General features: G+C 41.9%; 1 protein-coding gene across 1 annotated transcript in view; it reads left to right on the top strand.

Annotated features, from left to right (window-relative positions):
• LOC126392363 (low-density lipoprotein receptor class A domain-containing protein 4-like) overlaps positions 1–21,316 on the top strand; it is a 281,047-nt gene that overhangs the window by 96,122 nt on the left and 163,609 nt on the right. The window contains exon 2 of the mRNA XM_050047731.1: positions 1,000–1,846. Within this exon, the coding sequence (XP_049903688.1) occupies positions 1,807–1,846 (40 nt within the window). The 5' untranslated portion in view covers positions 1,000–1,806. The remainder of the gene's footprint in view (positions 1–999; positions 1,847–21,316) is intronic.

Below are 21,316 nucleotides of genomic sequence, written 5' to 3'. Positions count from 1 at the left end.
CTGCGATAAGACTCGATAAGTACAGGCAAATGCAGCAGAGATAAGACTAGCTAACTGAGATCTGTCAAGCCTTTCCAAACCTCAGACAGGGCGTGTGTTTGTTTACCGTCTGTCTGCTTTTTCCACCAACAAATTCCTCCTTTCCTCCCTTCTCTCGTCCCGCAACATTTCTCTTCTTGAACTTTGTTTGATTTCTGTCTCTCTCTGTCCTCCTTTTCTGAAAATCTTTTTTTCTCCCTTTTTTGTTGCCTTCTCCTCTTCCTACAGGATGTTTCCCTTGTTTATTCTCTTAACCATCTGCCTTTCTCCTGTGTGATTTCCCTTTCTCCCCCCATCATACTCCATCCCTCTATGTGATCTATCTCGCCAACACCCTCATTTTATCTTGTTTGTTCTCAATGACAACAAAAACAGTAGCTGTTGTTACTCTTAAACCGGTTTTCCTCCGATCCCCCCACCCTCCTCTTCCCCTTCCTCTCTTTTGGATTTTATTTCTTTCCCAGTCAAAAAAAGCACTTGGCACTTTTGAAATGTAAATAAAGTTTTGTTGTTTCCTTAGCCGTAGCCTCCTCCAGCCCTGTTTATCAGGCAGACTTCAAAGTGGCACACTGACATGTGGCTCTATCTTTCCCCTGCTCTGTGAAATAGGGTCACAGGCAGCACTTGGCTTTCAGAAAAACTTTCCCTTTCATGTAAGAACCTAGTGGGTGAGAGGAACTAAAGGGGGCCATGCCAGCCAGCCAGCCAGCCACCCACCTGCTATCCAAACTGAGACACACACTGCGGCTCGTCCTCTGCTGTGTGTGTGGGTGTGTGCGTGGGTTGATGTCGATGAGTGTTGTTTTTTGTGCACTTTTCTCAACTGGTCGTTGCAGGCCAGCAGTCAGCCCTGCCCATGTTTTGCTAGGGTGTATCTATTTTGCCTGTTGTTTTTTGGTATCTCATGATTTTATTCACTGAATTTCTCCTCTGTCTGTGTTTTTTCTTTCTTTACTATAGCCGTGGTGCCAGTGTGAGAGCGCCTCAGTGCCTCGTGCTGAGTTTGGGACTGCAGCAACGGGACAAAAGACATAAACGAGGGAGGACGGGAGTCAAAGAAACACGGGAACAAGCCTGCAAAAACGCTCAGAGAATCGGAGGAGACGGCATGTTGATTAGAGCTGAGTTTAAGAGAGAATCCTGACTGTGGGGGAGACGGAGGCAGACAGAGAGACTGAGAAATAAATAGATTTGAAGCTCACAGACACAAAAGAGGCTGAGAAGCTCACCTGCATCCAGACAGGTTGAAAAATTGATAGACAGACAAGAATTCATGGTGCTGGCCATGGCTGTAGGCCTGCTGCTGGGAGGATAGAGTTCAGATCAACCACATCCACACTGCAACTTCCTAAACCTTCATCCATCCTCTTTTAACCTGACCTGAAGTCAGTGTCTCAGACCCAAGACCCCTCCATCTCCTCCTTTTGTGCCCCTCTTCCTCTTAGCCATCACCACATTGCCCAGGTCCTGCAGTAGCAAAACTGTCAAAAGACAGTTATATAATCGCACAGACTAGATAACCAGTCAGCTGTGTACTTAGAGTGACTGTGCGACAGTCGCCTGTTGCAGAATTGGACAGACAGCGGCCTTTTATTCACGCACATGGACTGTTGATGAAGAAAGATGGCAGTGAGACTGGCAGGCGCCGTCCCTTCCTCTCGGCCACCCTCCCTCCCTCCAGCGGCCGTGGCTCGGACCGGTTAAGGTTTGTCTGTTGGCATCCATCGCAGCATCGGCAGCAGCTGGCAGAGCGCGGGAAGGAGCAGTATGCAGGAAACTGACTTACCGGCCACAAATGCCTTTAAAGGTAAACATTGATTGTGTGTGTGTGTGTGTGTGTGTGTGTGTGTGTGTAGATGGGTTTCTCTGTACTAATGTATAAATATACAGTATGTATGGTATCTATGTCTGTGTCAAAGAAAACGTGTCCTGATTCAACTGTCAAGCATCTTTTGAAAACATTCACAAAAGTTAGGTTTTGGTGTTCAGCAATCTTGTAGCCCATCACCTCTCCTCTGACAACGATAAGCCTTTGGGGGCAATGGCTAATATTTTGAGAGATCTGGTGTAGCAATCATATATCCAGACCAAGACTTCTTCCATGCACCGGTCATCATACAGTTCGTTTAGGACCTTGAGACTGGTCAAGACAACATTTGGGCTAATCTCTATCACCAGATATCTGCATATGAATGCAGATACATTTTTAAGAAAGCTAATAAAAAGTTCGACAGCTTATGGGATTTTGACTGCACTTTGGCCAAATGCGTTCTGCCTCTTTTGCCCTCCACTCGAACTGTTTACCTGCCGCTCAAACGTGATTGATCAGTACCACTTGAATGACAAACAGAAACCAGAATGCTACCAATTATCCTGTTGTCTACAGATTCTGCGTACACATGCAGATACCTGTTTATAGAGATTAGGGTCTGTGTCCACAGCATTGTTTTACAGAGCACCAGCATTATTTTTCAATTGATCCTAATAAGAAGAGAGTGTAGGGAAAGTGCTGCACCCAACATCTATTTTTCAGAGCACTCCAGCTTTTTTGTGTGGCCGCTCCAAGGGCTTCTACTTGAAAACCTCCCAACTTTTCAGAAAGGCACTGGTGTCATCACTTCCGCTCCTTTAGCTACTGTCTGTTCCAAGCTGTATGATATATCAGTCAGAAACTATTACAAAGACAAAAAGCCCATTCTTGAGAGCAGATTGCTCAGACACTAAATGTTGCTGGTAAGTATTGTGCCTTTATCATCGTACGTGTTGTAAGCTTCTTGTTCACTGTGTAGTCAACCCTCTGTTAATATGGAATTACATTATCTAACTAACATTAATGTCAAAATATGTTTGTCACAGAAACAAAACCCACAAGTAGTGCAACACTGACAAAGCACTGAGAGCATTTTTTTTAATGAAGCACTGGGATGAAGTGTTTCCCAGCGCCCTGCCACTGCTTTTGTACCAAAGAAAAACACTATGTGGACACACCCCTTTAGAGTGTTTATCAGGTTCCCATAATAAATCTTCAACCTCAATGGTATGTCTTACTAATAGAATTGAACAAGCAACTATATTTTTATTGTGAGGTAAAGTGTTAAGTCAAATCCAGTCTATTTTCTAATGTGATTTTCTCTTCAATCAGCTTAGTCCAACATTTTTTAACAGATCATTTCAATAGGAAGGCAGCCCATGAGGCCTAAAGTCTGATAAGCCTGTAGGAGACATTCGGATAGCGACATATTTAAGAGTGTCTGCACAAGGTCTAAGAATGTTAGAGGTTTTAGACATCCATACCATCACCAAATTCACTAGCTAATTAATGTTAATGCTGCAACTTGGCCAACTGTGTCCAAAATCACTCCCTTTTTACTTCATAGTTCACTCTCTTTACTCTCTTTACTCTCTTTTTGGGTGTCCGACTTTTGAGTGTAAGATTTAGGCTCTACACAGTGCCCTCAAAAATTCATACAATAAATCAAAAAAGTAATGTCCATGGCATGTACACCACTTTCTGTTAGTAATCCCACAATGCATTAGGGCAAATTAAAGTCAGGCACTGTCTGTTAGTGGCGTGAAATGGTGATAATTAGTAAATGTCCAAAATCTCAGTTTTCTGCTCACTACAGTGTAACCTATTGAGTGTCCGTTATATAGAGAGTAGTGCATAAGTGATCGGTGAGGGATTATGGACAAAGCCTACAGAATGAGAACGAGGCTGTCTTCCTTGTTCACAGCAAACATTTTGACTTGTCATAGTAGGACTTTTGAAGTGACAGTGACAGTGTGCAGCATGTGCCTTCACCACAGCAGCTAAATGTAATTAAGCCATCCTTCATTCATCATCATCATTTACACCTGTGCTTTATAGTGACATGTCAAAATGTCTTCTGTGAAAAAAAGGCATCTATTGTCAGTGACAGTGCCCGTACTTAGCTGATTGTCCAAAGATGGATTTCTAAAGAAAGAAACACCATTCTGTGTAACTTAGATACTTGAAAAGTTGAAGGTGTGATAAGTCTTTATCCAGGTTCATAATTTAGCTATCTTCACATCATTTTCAGACATTAACCTGGTAGCTTGTTAGTAGAGGATGAGTGTAAATGACCAACAGCTGGCGGACAGCAAACAGTAGTCAGAATCTTCCAGTTAAAGCCCCTAGTATGCACCCACACAGATGTTTCCACTTATTCTAGCTGATTAGAAGCTGCTGAGGTCCAAGTTGAGTTGAGCTAGGCTGGAATTACATAAGATCAGCAAACATCATAAAAGAATGATGAAGGCGTAACCTCTCACAATGAAACAGGTGCAATAAAACTAACAGGAAGTTCAGCAAGATGTTAATCAAACAGTCTTAATCTGCCAAAAAGAATAATTGGTCGACCTCTAGTTATTGTTGTTAAAGGGTGGCAGCACCTGTTCTGACATCTTATTCAACTTCCCAACATTGTAACACATAATATTCAATAAAAATACTCATAAATTTTAAAACTTGTGTGTCATACAGACATGGCTTTTCCTCAGACAATTTGATGAGGTGATCCTCTCTTTCCTCTGTTTAAAACTGCCATTTGGACTGCAGCTGGCTAGTTAGCTAGCTCACTAATTGCACCAGGCTTTTATGGTAATGTTACAGTGTAGTGATGTGCGGGTCGGGGTTTTTTCCAACCCGCGGGTCCCACATTTATGAAATAATTTGACCCGCTCCATCCTGCCCGCACAACCACATCTATTTTCACAACCCGCGCCACCCCACCCCCGCTGCTATTAACGTACCCGTCTTGTGGCTCTCATGCTTGTATAGACCTATCACAGGAATTGCACTTCACGTGGCCAATGCTGCTGTCGTCTGCTGCACTAACTACCTCACAGAAATTGTCCCAAACATGAGAATTAGCAGCTTGGCCTTCTTTTCTTTTAACTCTGTACTCTCCCGACCGTAATCTTTCCCTCACTTCTTCTTCCATCTTCACCGCTTCATTGATTCTGGTTTGTTGTGACCGCTGCTTGGCGCTTTTGTGACGTCAGGTCGCAGGTTACGTTACGTAACATGCATTTGCCTAACCTACAATAGTGTTGTTATCCGACATATTTAATCTTTAATGACCCGCCCCACGCGCCCCGCCAATAAAGTGAACATTTCTTGACCCGACCCAACCCGACCCGCGGGTAACCCGCAAGATCCGCGGGTTACGGGTAGGCCCACGCATCACTATTACAGTGGTTACAGAAAATGAGCCGAGCAAAGTTGTCACTTATCTGACGATAGCGATGTGCCTATCCTACGCTCTGAAAAGAGCAGTGGGTGAAGCATTAAGGGGCCGTACACATGCCTTGTCTGTAAACGCCTGGAAAAAGCGAGGTAAGGCGCCAACTTTGAAGGGCGTGGAAGCAGGTTGTGGCTGAGGTTGCTAAGTGACCATAACAAGGACCGTATCATAGCCTACTTACTAGAAATCCCAAGTGCAGAGCTGATCTTCTTCCAGGCGTTGTTTTGTAAGTGTGTATTAGGCCAAAAAGATTGTCCGTGGGACAGATGTAAAGCTCTGCCTGCACTAAAATTATCAACTTCTTCTTCATATGTACCTCAGACTGATATTTAAGGGAGAAGGGAAAGATATCTGCCAGCTGTGATTAGATGTTTCTCCTCACATGACATGCAGTGCGCACTGCTGCGTTCCAAAAGTTAATCTCTGTTTATCTCAGGGCCCAGCCATCGCGCCCTGAGAAATAGGCACTTGAGGACGTGTACGTGCAGCAACTTCCTCGCTCTGGCTTCTAAGCGTGCCTGCTGCATGGTCTACATTGAAAACAATGAATTTGAGGGTGTAAAAAATGCGGCATGTGCAGAGCCCATAAGTTTTTAATTTTACTCATGTAGCGGCTGGCTAGTTAGTTAGCTAGCTAGCTTGCTAATTCCACCATGCTACACTGGTTACAGACAATGAAGAACACAGTTGCTCAGTCTGACCAATGGTGTAACTTCATCACTTACTCATGTACTCACTCACTCACTCACTCACTCACTCACTCACTCAAGGACAGACTTTTGCATTTAAAGAGCTGGTCTAAAAGGTGACCAGCCAAAACATATTCAAGGATGTTACAGTATTACTGAAAATTAAAAGGGAATTCAGGCATAGCTGTAATACCCCAGAATGCAGTGCGGTCACAGCTTGCACCTCTCCAGATGTGTTGTCAAAGATGTGAAAAGTCTGTTGCAAATACTTTTCTGTAATTACATGTAAACAACCTTTTGTAATTGCTGACTCATCTACGTGTGCCTCAATATGCAGCACTGCAATTTCTGTGTGTATTGACATTTGTGAGGGAACCAGACAGGTCTGAGGTGAAAAGTTCACAGTGCTGCAGAGATGAAATCCGTCCTCAGTGGAAATAATATGCACTGTGCTGCCCACAATATTAGCCTCTGTCAACCTGACCTTAACTGTTTCTCATTAAAACATAATCACTTACTGTAATTATGATTGTTGTAATTGAAGTCATATGCAGGCATAGAGAGGAGGCCTAGCTTTTCCTCTGGGGACTTGCCGACCCGTGACACGCTGACTGGCCTCAGTCAGAGCAGAAAATGGAATCTGTTTACTTTGAGACACACCGTGCTGATTTTAGAGACAAGATCTACAGAAATCCATTGAAAGTACAACCCACATAAAATTGCTGCTTATCCAGACATGAACAAGAAGATAGTTATCACAGGTATCACAGACAATCGATTATGGTGAATAAATAACTGAATTATTAAAATGTAGAGTATTGAGTGTCTCTCTCTCTCTCTCTCTCTCTCTCTCTCTCTCTCTCTCTCTCTCTCTCTCTCTCTCTCTCACTCACACACACACACACACAGTTTTCCATCATTATCTTTTTTCCCTCACTTTCACTCTGTTTGTAATTCATTTTTTCATCTTCTAGATTTGTTAGGAGACACTTAAACTTAACATGTTTCACAGAAGACATTCTGACATCAGGAGAGGGCCAGGTGTAAATATGCACCTGAATAGAATAGAGCTGTCATTAGTGTTATTAGTAACACCTGTGCTTTTTCTACTATGATGAGTGAAAATATCTGCTGTGAAAAAGGCCTGTTATACCCTGCTCGCACTCCATCATTAGGTGTGTTTTCAATTTGAGAAACTGAGCGGAAACATCGAAAATTCTGAAGAAAAAAAAATAAAGATGACAAGACGGTTTTTACTCTTGGTTGAGGTGTAAAAGTTGGTGTATTAATTAAAGCAAAAAGCTAAAAAGTTTTAAGGAAACACACCTGTAAGTACTTAAAACATGTCATTTAAACCACTGATGCTTCCACTTTATGAAGGAATGATAAATGGCAAAAGAGGTTGAGGAGTGCTTCTGCTTATGTTAACTGCAGCCTTTTGCAGCTCCTGGGGGAGCTGCATCAAGTCTGATGAATTGCTAGGGCTTTAAATCACAAGTTTCATCATGATATGATTTTGTATCTATTTTTTGGACAGTAGTACATTATTTGCTGATATCACATTTGTCACGATACGATTTCTATTCAGTTTAACTCAGGGGCTTGCTATCAACATGAGACTATATCAGTGAGTATTCTCAATGTCTTTTCTTGGTTGCCTGCCCCTGTCTGCCTGCCGCTAGGCTGCTAGCACTGTTTGAATGTTTAGGAAGGAGGTGCACTTGGATGGAAATGAAACACAGCCGTACCATGGGAATTTCAAAATAAAGGCTTATCAGAAGATAATGCAACATATCAATGTTTTCACTTTGCATTGTTGATATTGAATCAATAATATAGAGCCAGACTGATGTATCGTCTCACCCCTATACCTCAGGTGATGTCACTTGAGTCAACTCGAAGACTGCAAGTTTGAAAAAGAAAACAATCTGGAGGAGTGGAGTTAGAAAGAAGTGAGCTTACCAGATGTCTTGGGACCACTCCTCATCTCTGAGGCTAGCAGCTCAAGGCTACATTAGCCGCTGCTGGCTTAACATATCCAAATCTACCCGACTGCACTGTCGATTTTATTATTTGTACTGAACTGACGTTTAAGGTGCATTGTGGGTAATGTAGGCACCAGGTTTTTGACAAGGAAGAAGAATATGAGGCATATGAAAGGCAGTATCTGCTACATTGATTTGGATCCTTTTTTTAACTGTACAATCGTGAGTCTGACAGTGTTATGGGAATGTGATGCTAAATGACCAGAGAACACTACCAGCAGTTTTCATTGGAACTACTTTCTATCAAAGAAGTAGTCTTTAAGTTGTTATGTAGCCTTTATATACTGCTCTGTGTGTTTACTATTTAAATTCATACTGTCCATATAAACTGTTGATTAATCTCACACACACATACTGTTTCTGCACATCAAACCAATCAACTGTTTGCATGGATGTATATACCACTGGGTGCAAGACAGAGCTAGCATCAACAGTGTCACCCAGACAGCAGATCTCGGTACAGCCATTGTATTGTTTCTTCCAGAATAAAGCCATCCTCTGTGTGTCCCATCATATGAACAAACAGCTTCTTCAGACAGACTTATGCAGATAATACACCCATGAAGTTGACTGATGACATTTTCAACAGCATTCTCTCATGTCGCCTCCCAGTCCGGATTTTCAGGCTGCTGCAGTGAATTTCACATTCTGCCATTTTCTCTTTGATTGCTGAGAGTGTGGAGTCCTGCTGTGATGTTTCCATTGGCGATGTTAACCAGAGCACACATCGGAATGTGCCTCCTCCACTCACCACTGATTTGTCAAAGCAATTTGACTTACTGCTGAAGCTCACTCAATCGCGTAAATGACCAAGAGCATGGAGCGGTTGACAGAACCTTTATTCTGAGGAAGATGGGATCTCTGAGACAGACATCTCACTCTGTGAGCTTATAGAAAACCACGCTGACGAACTGACTGAGTCACTGACAGACTGACTTATAACTTAACTGGCTGCTCCCTGTTGTTTCCTATGAGGTAATTAAACTGAACATAGAGCCTAGTGGGGCTGGCATGCAGAGTGTGTGCTGCATAGTTAAGAGTTTGATTAATGCACTTGAAATCTTCACACACACACACACACACACACACACACACACACACACCAGCTTATTTGGGAATATGTGTATGCATCCCGCTGTTATTATTAGTGTGGTCAACTACTGAAGATATAGAGAAATCACTCTAGAGCAGAGCCTCCTCTCTGTTCTCAGAGCACACGTTACATAATTCATCAGCTGTGTGTGAGTGTGTGCGTATGTGTGTGTCTGGGTTAGTTCTGGTCAGTCTCCGCTGAGGCCCTGCGGGGTTGAAGAGGGGAATGAAGTCATCGAGCGGTAGTAAACAAACCTGCCAACATTCAGATGTAGGTAGACACCCGTGGTCGATACCTGCAGGGTTAACGTAAGGTTTTGTTTACTGTGCGGAGTTCAAGTCAGGTAAAACACACACACCTGCACCCACACACACACACACAGACGTCTGGCCTTCCACTCAGCCCCGTCTGTGTGCGCGTCTGTATCTGTGTTTAGTGCATTTTAATCCACGCTGATTTCCTTGTGAACTTGTTATTGTATGTATTGTGTTCTCAGGTGATGTTTACAAGGAACAGCATGTTCAGCTGCTCATGCAGACACAGACCAAGGCCATGATACCAACGCTGGAAAACAGCTTTTTACTCCTATCACACTCTTTCACCTTTACAGTATTCTGTTTCAAATATTTTTATTGGCAGCTTTAGTGCAAAAAGCTTGACATTCGGGTTAGACATAATATGAAACTGCTTCAGGTTTTACCTTAACAGTATTCTTAACAGTTTCCCAGACCCACAGCGAATTGTCACCCAGTGCTGAAGCTCAGCTCAAGTGAGCAGTTCAGCCTCTTTTAGCTTATTGTTTTGGTTCCTGGCCTTTAGATTTCATTGTCATTAGCCCTGTCAGCAGCAACAGTGGCCCCACTGTACATTACCTGCCAGTACCAAACAGCAGACAGAGTTAGGAGTTGGTGGAGATCATGTGCACGGGAACATGTTTTCGTTGAGGGCTACTCAGGGTACACGCATGTATGAGCATGTGCATACAGAAGAACTGCTCAGACATTTTTATAGACAACCACTAAAGATCCAAAGTGTAGGCTTTAGGGGAATATACTGGCAGATATGGAATATAATATTTATGAGTATGTTTTCATTACTGTGTAATCACCTGAAACCAAGAATTGTTGTGTTTGCGTTACCTTAGAATCAGCTGTTTATATCTACATACGGAGCAGGTCCTCCTACACAGAGTCCAAGTTCTTTCTACAGTAGCCTAGAATGGACAAACCAAATACTGGCTCTTGATAGGGCCATTGGTGTTTTCGCGTTGGCCATCGTAGTTCTCTGACACACTTGGCACATGCATAGACTGTAAAAATAATGGACGTAGCTACTGCAATGTCACCCATTGGTTTGTGGACTCCTATTTTAGAGCCTCCAGTTTGGCATTTAGGAGTTACCATCTTGTTTTGTTGGAGCCAGAGGTGACTGTATTTGGACAAGAGGGTGGAGATGTGGAAGTGCCAGAGGTTGATCTGACTCATAGACTGTGGTGACACCTCACAGACAGCCTTTCACTCAAAGCTGCCATGCCCTTAATTATGTGTAACTTGAAGTGTTAATACAGTGTAAACAGGTGATACTGTAAATATAAAAATTCACCCCCTGTACAGTTGTCATGAATGTTGAAATTAGCTATAGAGACAAAACCATTTTTGTACAAGGTTGTAACACATGTTTATTATTGCTATAAAGTTGGGCATCTTAACATGGGGATTTATGGGGATTGACTCGCTTTTAGAACCAGCCCAGAGAGGCTATTTGAGGAACTGCAGTTTTTTGGCTTCATTTTCAGCCTCGGAGGGGGCATCAACCTCATGGCTAGATGCCACTAAATCCTACACATTAGACCTTAAAGGGAAATTTCGGTTTATTTCAACCCGTCTCCTATCGTCCTAAATTTGGTTCAAGTGACTAGTGACATAGTTAGCATGTTAGCCGTTAGCCTAGATACAGCCGTAGTGTCAGACCTGTAAAAACGTAAGTGAACGGGCATACCTTCAAGTGCAAAGTTAGTCCACTAAACAAGCTTTTTTTCCACAAAGACCGCCTCATATCGTTAGGATAAATGTCAGAGAACATATAGAAAACGACATGTAAACGTGTTGTCTTACCTTACCGGTGTGCAGCCATGTTTGTTTATCCCTCTAGCTCGCNCTAACGTTACCTGTTGCGCCTCTCTCTCTCCTCCTCCGTTCAGGCGACCGTCCGGTTCTGCCTTCCAGCTGTTGCTGCTTGTTCAGGCACGCTATGAGATTGCTGCTTGTTCTCGCGATATTTTGGCTGCGCTTTGGAAAGCAGAGCTAAATTGTAAACAAACATGGCAGCACACTGGTCAGGTAAGACAATACGTTTACATGTCGTTTTCTATATGTTCTCTGACATTTATCGATACGAGGCGGTCCTTGTGGAAAAAAAGCTTGTTTAGTGGACTAACTTTGCACTTGAAGGGGTGCCCGTTCACTTATGTTTTAACAGGTCTGACGCTACCGCTGTATCTGGGCTAACGGCTAACATGCTAACTATTATCTGTATGTCACTAGTCACTTGAACCAAATTTAGGACGATAGGAGACAGGTTGAAATAAACCGAAATTTCCCTTTAAATGTTAGTCCAAGAATGTGCACTCCATTGCCACAGACACAATTTCTCTCTGGACTGCATGTGCTAAAATTTCTAATATTTAATTTTAAATGGTGACAGAAATCCAGTTGTCTCTTTGCTAAAAAATCACCTGCAAAATCACCTGTACACCTGCTTGTCGCCCGCATCATCACTGGCAACTTAAAACTTAAAGCTCCTTACCTAATGGCTATGCCTTTGCAGTGAAAGTCCCTTGTGCCCAAGTAGCCTAATTTCATGGATCTATAAAAGCAGCTCCAAAACTTTCTCAGTTGTTGCAACTTGCTTTATTGACTAGCTATTGGTACTGCAAATTTCTCCTCAAATTTAGTTGACCCTGACCCTTGTGCTTCGACGTGACAGCCGGACATGGACGGCAGATCAGGGGAATTGATTAAAGTCACACATTTAAAACTTCTTTTTCCACATATTTTCTTGCACCTTATCATGTGGTGTACAAATTTAAAACAAAATGTTCAGATAGCCCATTAGTTAGCTAGCTAGCTTAGTTAGGCAAAATAGCCAAGTATTTACAGACTGTGTTGATCCACCACTTGTCAATAGGGGGGTGCTGTAGCACATGGCGGAGATCAAAATAGGGATAAATGAAGAATAAATATTGGATTTAAATCTGTCAAGACACCAGAAATTTGATGAGTGCTAATGTTACTCTGTGTCTGTTGGATGTCTACATAGGTAACTGTTAGCTAACAGGTTCGTTGTCAACTTTATATAACTTAATAATATGTCAAATGTTGGATTTTCAGTTTGTTGTTGGCCCTGCCCATGTTCCCAAAAACACAATCACATCTGCATTAAGACATGTACAGCATTCCCACACCTCTACTAACCATAATGGAAAGCATGTACACTCAGCAAATGAGATGACAATGGACTCCAGTGTGTCACTAAAAGTAACGGGTGGTCTTCCGTTGTGGTCTTAAATAAAACAAAATAAAGAATTAAAAATCATTTCCAGCCATTTGTTCTCTTCAGAATACAGAGAGGAAGCAATGTTCTCGCAGCAGGAACCAAAAAAGAAAAAAAGAATCTCCCTCTAAATCTAACCAGTGTCACCCTTTCTTCACCTACATTTTCTAACAACCCCCTTGAGGCAGTCGATATACAGAGAGACAATACTGCAGAGTCACTCTCAATCCCAGTCTACCTCCCTCTTTGTCATCCTTCTCTTTCTCCCCTTTCTGCATTTGACACATTTTCTCACTCTGCCTCTCCCTTGGTGGTCACCTTTTTCTGTCCATCTCCATTTATCTCACTCTGTCTGTCATCCCGTCCTCCTCCCTCCTCTGCTCCGTCTCGCACTGTGGTCTCCCACCACAGTCAATCCATATTGAGCTGTACTAATGTGGAGCCCTCGCCCATCTATAAAGTGACTGACAGCTCAGGGTGATTAGATGAGGACCTCCTGCCCCTCTGCCTGCCTGCTGCCTGGGGTGGAGGCCTCACACACACTTGATATCTGTCTGTCTACCTCTTTACTTATCTATGCAGTGGTGAAATTATACATACTTAATTTTTTACAAGCCTGAAATGTCACTATGTCAACTTTCCACCACCACGTATTTAGTGAGAACAAATGTAGCTGTGGCACTCTCTGGTCTGAGCAGACTGTAAGGGGTTAAAGTTTGGAATTCAGTCGTTGCAGCCAGTTCTCGTTCATCAATTACTGATGCTTTGTCATGCCCTCAGCGTGTTAAAGCGACACACAGGGCACCCTTTGTAACACATTGTAACACACAATACATGTTGGGAAACTTACCTGGTTAGGTGTAGAAAAAAATCACGTTTTGAGTTAAAATAAGTACATTGTTATGCAGCATAGGGTGATGTACGTCATGTGAGTGACATAATTGCGAGACGACCATATCTAAATTACGTAACGTTGCGTTAGAACAATGAAACACAGATACATAAGTGAGGTTATGTAACATTACCTAATACAATGGGACGTAGGTACATAAGTTACGCAATGTTATGTTAAAACAACATTGACATTTGGTGTCACATTGGACATGAATTGCAGTCTCCTAGATGGAAGTATTTTTTTGTTTGACCAGTCCACCTACCCTGCCTTTCCTCACTACATGGACTTTCTCACTCTTTATACTGCATCACTTACTCTCAGTGTGTAATGGCTGGGTCGGATGGGTTTTCATTGAAGTTAGGTGAAAGCCCGGTGTGTCTCATAAAGAAGTTAAAGGATGCCTTTGGCCTCAATATCACAAGCCGAGGGATATGACAATGCGTCATTATTTGACGACCTGGGAATGAAAATGGGCTGGTAATTACAATACAGTTACTAATCACAGGAACGCCTCAATGCTTGGACAATTCTGAACATGGGCTTATCTTGTCAGGGATTGGTTGTGATGGTTCATATCAGCTTTGTATCTGTGCATTCATTTGGCAGACTGATCCACACATGATAGCTTCGTGCAGGGCTAAGGTTTCTGGGCAGCAACTAGCCTTTGCTGAAAGAGGAGGAATACATGTCTTTCCTGCTGGCTAGCCTACATTCAGCAATCACTTGGTTTTCACCTGCTTTAGAAACCATTATCTCTGTCTTAGATTTTACATGTTAAATCACTCAATTACTAGTGGTGGTCAGCAATATAGATGAAGGTTAAAATGTCCCTGCTACACTGACTAGCATGTTTAGAGTACAGTTTTTAGCTCTTACAGGTCCAGTGTGTAGGATTTAGGGAGTTAAATTGGCAGAAATTGAATTTATTTTGGTAAACATATTTTCTTTAGTGTAAAATCAGCTGAAAATAAAGATTGTGTTTTCCTTATGTTAGAATGGGCTGTTTATATCTACAGAGGGAGCAGATCCCTCAGGTCCGCGGAGTCTGCCATGTTGCACTACCATGTTGCTACAGTAGCCTTGAGCAAACAAAACATTGGCTCTAGATAGGGCCTTTGGCAAATTGGTGTCATAGTGTTGTGGCGTCAGCCTTCGTAGTTAGGAGCCCCTCCGCCATGAGCTGAACAACATCAGAAAAACACTGACTTTTAATTTTCATTGTTTTTACCAGTTTAAATCACCTGATCTGTTTATTTTGGAGAGGAAGAGGCCTCTGACGGAAGACGGCTGCCAAGCTTCAGACCTCTGTTCAAGACCAATAAACAACAACACAGGGTTTTTCTTAGCAAGACACTGAGGTTCTTCCACCGACTTTCGAGCCACTAAATGTGGATGTTTTTTAACGACCTGCCCCCAAATTGAAAAAAAATGTACAAATGTACAAATCATGAATAATATAAAGTAATGTAACTTTTTGCTTTTTTTAACCATTGCTCTTACTTTTGCTGTTGAGTAATGAAATTACATTTTCAGTTAGTAAACTGTAATAAGTAAATTATTACAATTTTCCAACAGAAACATAACATTGCCAACAGAAATGGCTAAAACTACAAAAATAAAGGTTGTAGTAAGTTGTAGTAAACCTTTTCCTTTAAGAATCTGCCTGCTAGCTTTATGTCAGAAGACATTCTACCCATGTTATGCAGAATTCTTTAAAACTAATACAACAGTATATCAGCTGTGATGTTATTCAACAGTAGATGGTTCAGACAGTTCCCAGTGTCTTAAGGCTACTTATGGTTCAGCAAGCTAGGGTGTGTGTGTATGTGTGTAGGGGAACTATAACAGAGCATTCTGCATAGCTTTGCAAAGAAAGCTTGTTTCAAAGTGTGAGCAGGCAGCTGAGCCCTGTGGGACCCCACAGGTGATGAGTGCTGAGAAACAGGATGAGTTGTGTATCATGAACAAGAACATGCTGTTAAAATACGATCAAAAGACGCCAACCATCCGACACCACACAATCGCACACATGCTTACGGCAATCAATTAAAATTGCATGATCTTCTGTGTAATATTTCGGCGCTATACGGTGTAAAAAGAGAACCCTGGATTCTCACAAATACAGTTGAAAACAACATCTAAGCACAAAATACACAAAACCTTTAATGAAAATAACAACAAGTTTAAAGAGGAATATTGTAGCTCTAAGGATCCAGGCTGTTTCTTCTCTAAACCCGTGCATGTGTGATAGTAGAGAACGCCAGCATACAGTAGCACTGGTCAGAGAGCTGTTTTTAATGATGGAATCTGTATCAAAGATACCTTTGAGGAATTTGGTGGGAACACTATCTATTGAACAAGTAGAGCACCTCATATGGGACACAGTTTGCTGTGAAAACAACAGGGGAAAGGGTTCAGAGTAGCAGAGCAGAGTTTTCTGACATCACAGATGAGTCCCAGTTTAGAGGAAAATCTGGATTTTTGTGCTTTTCTTTCTTGTTTTTTTTTTTTCTTTTCCTTTTTGGCAAAGAATGCCCAAACCCCCCCTTCCCTTTGTGAACATGGCTGTGTTTTATTCTGCATTCAAGTGATGTGGGAATATTTGCCAGAACATGTAGCGAGTTCTTAACCAACATGATTAAGGTTACTTAGTCACAAACAAGTGATAATATGAACAGTTTTTAATTGTTCTCTCTTGTTTTCCTGCCTAACACACTTGCACTTGGTGAATCACTAATTTAAGTTTGCAGCAAATCAAACACTGCAGCATCAGGCACAAACACAACAGAAGCAGTTGTGTCCTGCACTTCTATTTAATGCTGGTAAATTACTGTAAAGGGCAGCACACACAGGTGGTGTATGACATGCATCAAAACAACTGCACACATTGCTTAATGTGTAAGCCCACAAACCAGAGGCGTGAAAAATACACACCAACCAGGGTTTGTTCTGGCTCAGAATGGGCCTTTGGGGGGTGACTACACACGACAGCATGATCGGTCCGTGTACAGTAAAGGCAATGAGTCTGTGTTACTGTACCTATTGTACAAGAATCTTTGCACTTCTGTGTCATTTCTGACCATTTGAAAAATCACAATGTCTGCTGTGGTTGAGTAAATGAAACCCCAACTACCAAAACTGGTTAATAAAGGTTAAAAAAATATCACGACATGGAACGGAAGTGAGTTTGAGGTAGTGCAGTTTGGGGCTTCGAGTTGGCCTTGCCTGTTATGTTTGTAGCACATAAAAGATTGTTGTGTCAGATGCGTTGTCACCTACTGAAAATACTCCATTTGGTTTAGATAAGGGCAGCAGGAGGCAGGATATGACACAAAATGTATGCTGTGCTTGTAATTCATCATTTTAAAATTATCACCAGAAATAGAACAGCTTTTAATTTACAGCCCCGTTTCCACAAAAGTTGGGACGCTGTGTAAAATGTAAATGAAAACAATACGCAATGATTTGTGAATCCTTTTTCACCTATATTCAATGGCACACAATACAAAGACAATATGTTTAAAGTTCAAACTGATCAACTTTATTGTTTTTTTGTAAATACACACTCATTCTGAATTTGATCAGCATGATCCTAAAATGGTGGGACAGGAGCATGTTTACCACTGTGTGACATCACCTTTTATTTTAACAAAACTCAGTAAGTGTTTGGGAACTGACAACACTAATTGTTGAAGTTTTGAAAGTGAAATTCTCTTCTTCTGAATTCTGCGTGATATGCAAGCTTCAGTTGCTCAACAGTCCAAGGTCTCTGTTGTCTTATTTTGTGCTTCATTATGCGCCACACATGTCCAGTGGGAGACAGGTCTGGACTGCAGGCAGCCCAGTGTTGTACCTGCACTCTTTTACTACAAAGCCACGCTGTTGTAACACGTGCAGAATGTGGCACATTGTCTTGCTGGAATGAATAGGGACGTCCCTAAAAAGACATAATCTGGATAGCAGCATATGTTGCTCCAAAACCTGTATGTACCTTTCAGCGTTCATGGTGCCTTCACAAGTGACCCATGATGCCATGGGCACTAACACATCCCCTACCATCACAGATGCAGGCTTTGAACTTTGTGTTGGTAACAATCTGGATGGTGCTTCTTCTCTTTAGCCTAGAGGACAGGACGTCCATGGTTTCCAAAAACNTGCTCCAAAACCTGTATGTACCTTTCAGCGTTCATGGTGCTTTCGACCCATGATGCCATGGGCACTAACACATCCCCTACCATCACAGATGCAGGCTTTGAACCTTGTGCTGGTAACAATCTGGATGGTGCTTCTTCTCTTTAGCCTAGAGGACAGGACGTCCATGGTTTCCAAAAACAATTTGAAATGTGGACTCGTCAGACCACAGCACACTTTTCTACTTTGTGTCAGTTCCTCGCAGGTGAGCTCGGGCCCCGAGAAACCTGAGGCATTTCTGGATGTTGTTGATATGTGGCTTTCACTTTGCATGTTAAGAGTCCTAACCTGCATTTGTAGATGCAGCGATGAACTGTGTTTACTGACACTGGTTTTCCAAATTGCTCCGGAGTCCATGTTGTAATATCCTTTATACAATCAGGTTGATTTTTAAGAGAGTTCAAAGGTCATGGGCATTCAGAGCTGGTTTTCAGCCTTGTTCCCTATGAGCAGAGATTTGTCCAGATTCTCTGAAGCTTTTGATGATATTATCGATTGTAGATGGTGAAATCAGTTAATGCCTTGTAATTGGATGTTGAGAAATGTTCTCAAACTGTTGGACTGTTTGCCAACGCAGTTCTTCACAAAGTGCTCTTCAAGGATGCTCCCTTTTATACCCAATAATGATACTTTAATCTGTTACCAGTTAACCTGATTACCTGTGGCATGTTCCAAACAGGTCATTTTTGATCATTTCAAAACTTTCCAGGTCTTCTGTTGCCGCTGTCCCAACTTTTTGGAATGTGTTGCAGGCATCAAATTATGAGTGAGTGTATATTTAGTAGTCTATCAGTTTGAACATGAAATACTGTATCTTGTCTTTGTACTGCATTCAATTGAATATAGGTCAAAAAAGATTTGCAGATCATTGCATTCTGTTTTTATTAACACATTACACAGCATCCCCACATTTTGGAATCAGACTTGTATGAGAAATCACTGATAGCTGACTGATCCAGCGCCAGTCACATGTGGATGAAAGGGACATGGACTTCTGGAAGTCAAATTTAAAGTTTATTTTCTGCTTCTTCAACAGTTGTTTGATACCATGCTATTAAACATATTCAGGGAGGATTTGTTTTGCTATTTTTATTGTCAATTTTTACCATTTTGGTGCTGGTGATTTTTCCTTGGCCCTGGCTAAAATCTCTTTGGGGGTCGCTAAACATTCCTCTATGCAGGAAAATGCCTGTCAGATCTCCAGAAAACCTGCCTAATCTACATTTATAATTAGCTCACTTTTACTGATATTTCTGTTTCACTGCTGAATACCACAAGACCTAACCTGTTTCATGATGAGAAGGCTAACTTCTGCATTGCTCTTTATAGTCAAATAGTGGCTGATTACAGGGGCGGCTGTGGCTCATTCGCTAATCAGAAGGTCGATGGTGGTTCGATCCATGAACCCAGCAGTCTACAAGTTGAAATGTCCTTGTGCAAGACACTGAACCCCAAACTGCTCAGACTGTGAGTGTACCTTTGAATCGCTCCTAATGAGCAGGTGTCACCTTGCATGGTAGCTTCTTCCACCAGTGTATGAATATGTGTTACAAAGTGCTCTGAGTCGTTGCTAAGACTGAAAAAGCCCCATATAAATGCAGTCCATTTACAGACACTTACCTGCAGTGAATAGTTGGCTAATTATTACAATTTACACGTAGTTTTTTCTGAAAAGAAAATTCACATTGCACAGAATCTGATGGCAGTGACACATTAGCAGCAGAACTGCTCCATGATACTCGCTAATGGTCAAGACTTGTGTGTGTGTGTGTGTGTGTGTGTGTGTGTGTGTGTGTGTGTGTGTGTGTGTGTGTGCCGGATGTGCGTGGATTGTGTATCCATATTAGTTTGATATAATTGCAAGATGTATGACAAGATAATTGCACATGTGTGCGTGTGCCTGCTAATGTTCGAGTGTGTGTGTACATGCGTTTGGGTCCATGCATGTGTGTATTTATGTTCGGCAGATATAATTACAGGGTTTACGACATGATAATTGCATGCATGTCTGTGAATGTGCTTGTATGTGCGTTCATATTTATTCATTATAATGACAAGGTTGGAGACAAACTGACTATGTGTGTGTGTGAGTGTGTGTGTGTGTGTTGGTGTCTATGGCAGAAACACACTAAATTAGACAGACAGTGAGTCATCATCCCTGTCTAATTTCTTCTTCTGTGTGTGTGTGTGTGTGTGTGTTTGTGTCTTAGTACGCAAATGTTTATTGTGGAATGTTTCAGGTTTATGAAGCAAAAATGTGTGTGTATGTACTGTTATGCACCCTTGCCCGAGCAGTGTGTGTATGTGTGTGAGTTTACCTTGTCTCTCTGTGCATGGCTGCCTGCTGTCTGATTTTGTCTCCTTTATTTACTTCCCATCCAGCTTATTTACTAGTCAGTCAGACATCCACCCAGCCCACGTTTACACTGACCTAAATAGGCACATCATCTGTGCATGTGTCTGTGTGTGTGTCCGTGTGTCTGTGTGTTTGTGGTTGTCTGTGACCATGCCTATTTGTATCCGTGTCTACAACAAGTGTGAGTGTATGTGTGGGTCGGGGTTGTGTGTGCATGTAGGCGTGTTTATATCAGCGATTGTTTGCTCGTGTGTGTTTGTGTGTGTGTGCAGTCAATAGCTGTATTGAAGCTGCTGTCATTGTGTAGCAGCCTTCACATTAATGCTTCATTCTCCACTCCCTAAATTCCTCTGATTCCTCAGATAGCAGCAAGATTTCATCCAGCCGTTCAGCCACTTCATTCACACTCCATTTTCTCTGGCCACTGTTGGAGTCATGACACCAGGGCAACGTTCTGAAATATAAACACATGAGTAAGAATCAGGCTTGTCAGCCATCCAGAGTACAGCAATTAGAGCTTAGACTCTTTTTTTTGTCAATGAGTGATGGACTTACTGGAAATTAGCAGCTACTTTTCACACATAGTCTGAGTATGAGTTTGGTCTGTTATCGAGATACAGTAGGTGTTGACGGGTTCAGCTGAGATTGTGTCAATATTGGTGGCATTCTGAAAATGTGACTTTTTTGTCGTCCCTTCATTGGCACCACCGCTGACAGTGACAAGTTGAATAATAAGGATATCACAAAAGTTCTGAATGATGTGTTTAAGAATTTGTTTTGCGACATTTTTTATGACGTACTAATGTTTTAATGACTTTTTATGACATCTTTTTGACATTTTATTGCCTTCATGGAGGAATTATTTTTTCACGTTGTCCACCCATCTGTCTGTCTGTCCTTGTCTCTTGAATGCAATATCTTCAGAAAGCCTTGAGGGCCTTTCTTCAACTTTGGCACAAATGTCCACTTTTATTCAGCAGTGAAGTGATTTGAAATTGGTGGTCAAAGGTCAAAGTCACTGTGACCTTGTCTCTTTCATTCTTGTGATTGTGATATGTGAAGAACACTTGAAGGGAGTTCTAAGGTATTTTTTGAAGTTCGGCACACGTTCTTCTGAACGAAATATCTTAAAAAGACCTTGAGAGATTGTCTTCAAATTTGGCACTGACATTCACCTAGACTCAAAAAT

Source organism: Epinephelus moara, chromosome 6 (genome assembly GCF_006386435.1).
Source record: "Epinephelus moara isolate mb chromosome 6, YSFRI_EMoa_1.0, whole genome shotgun sequence".
Taxonomy (NCBI): Eukaryota; Metazoa; Chordata; class Actinopteri; order Perciformes; family Serranidae; genus Epinephelus; species Epinephelus moara.
Note: the sequence above shows the minus strand (reverse complement) of the source record. Positions and strands in the feature narration are given on the sequence as shown.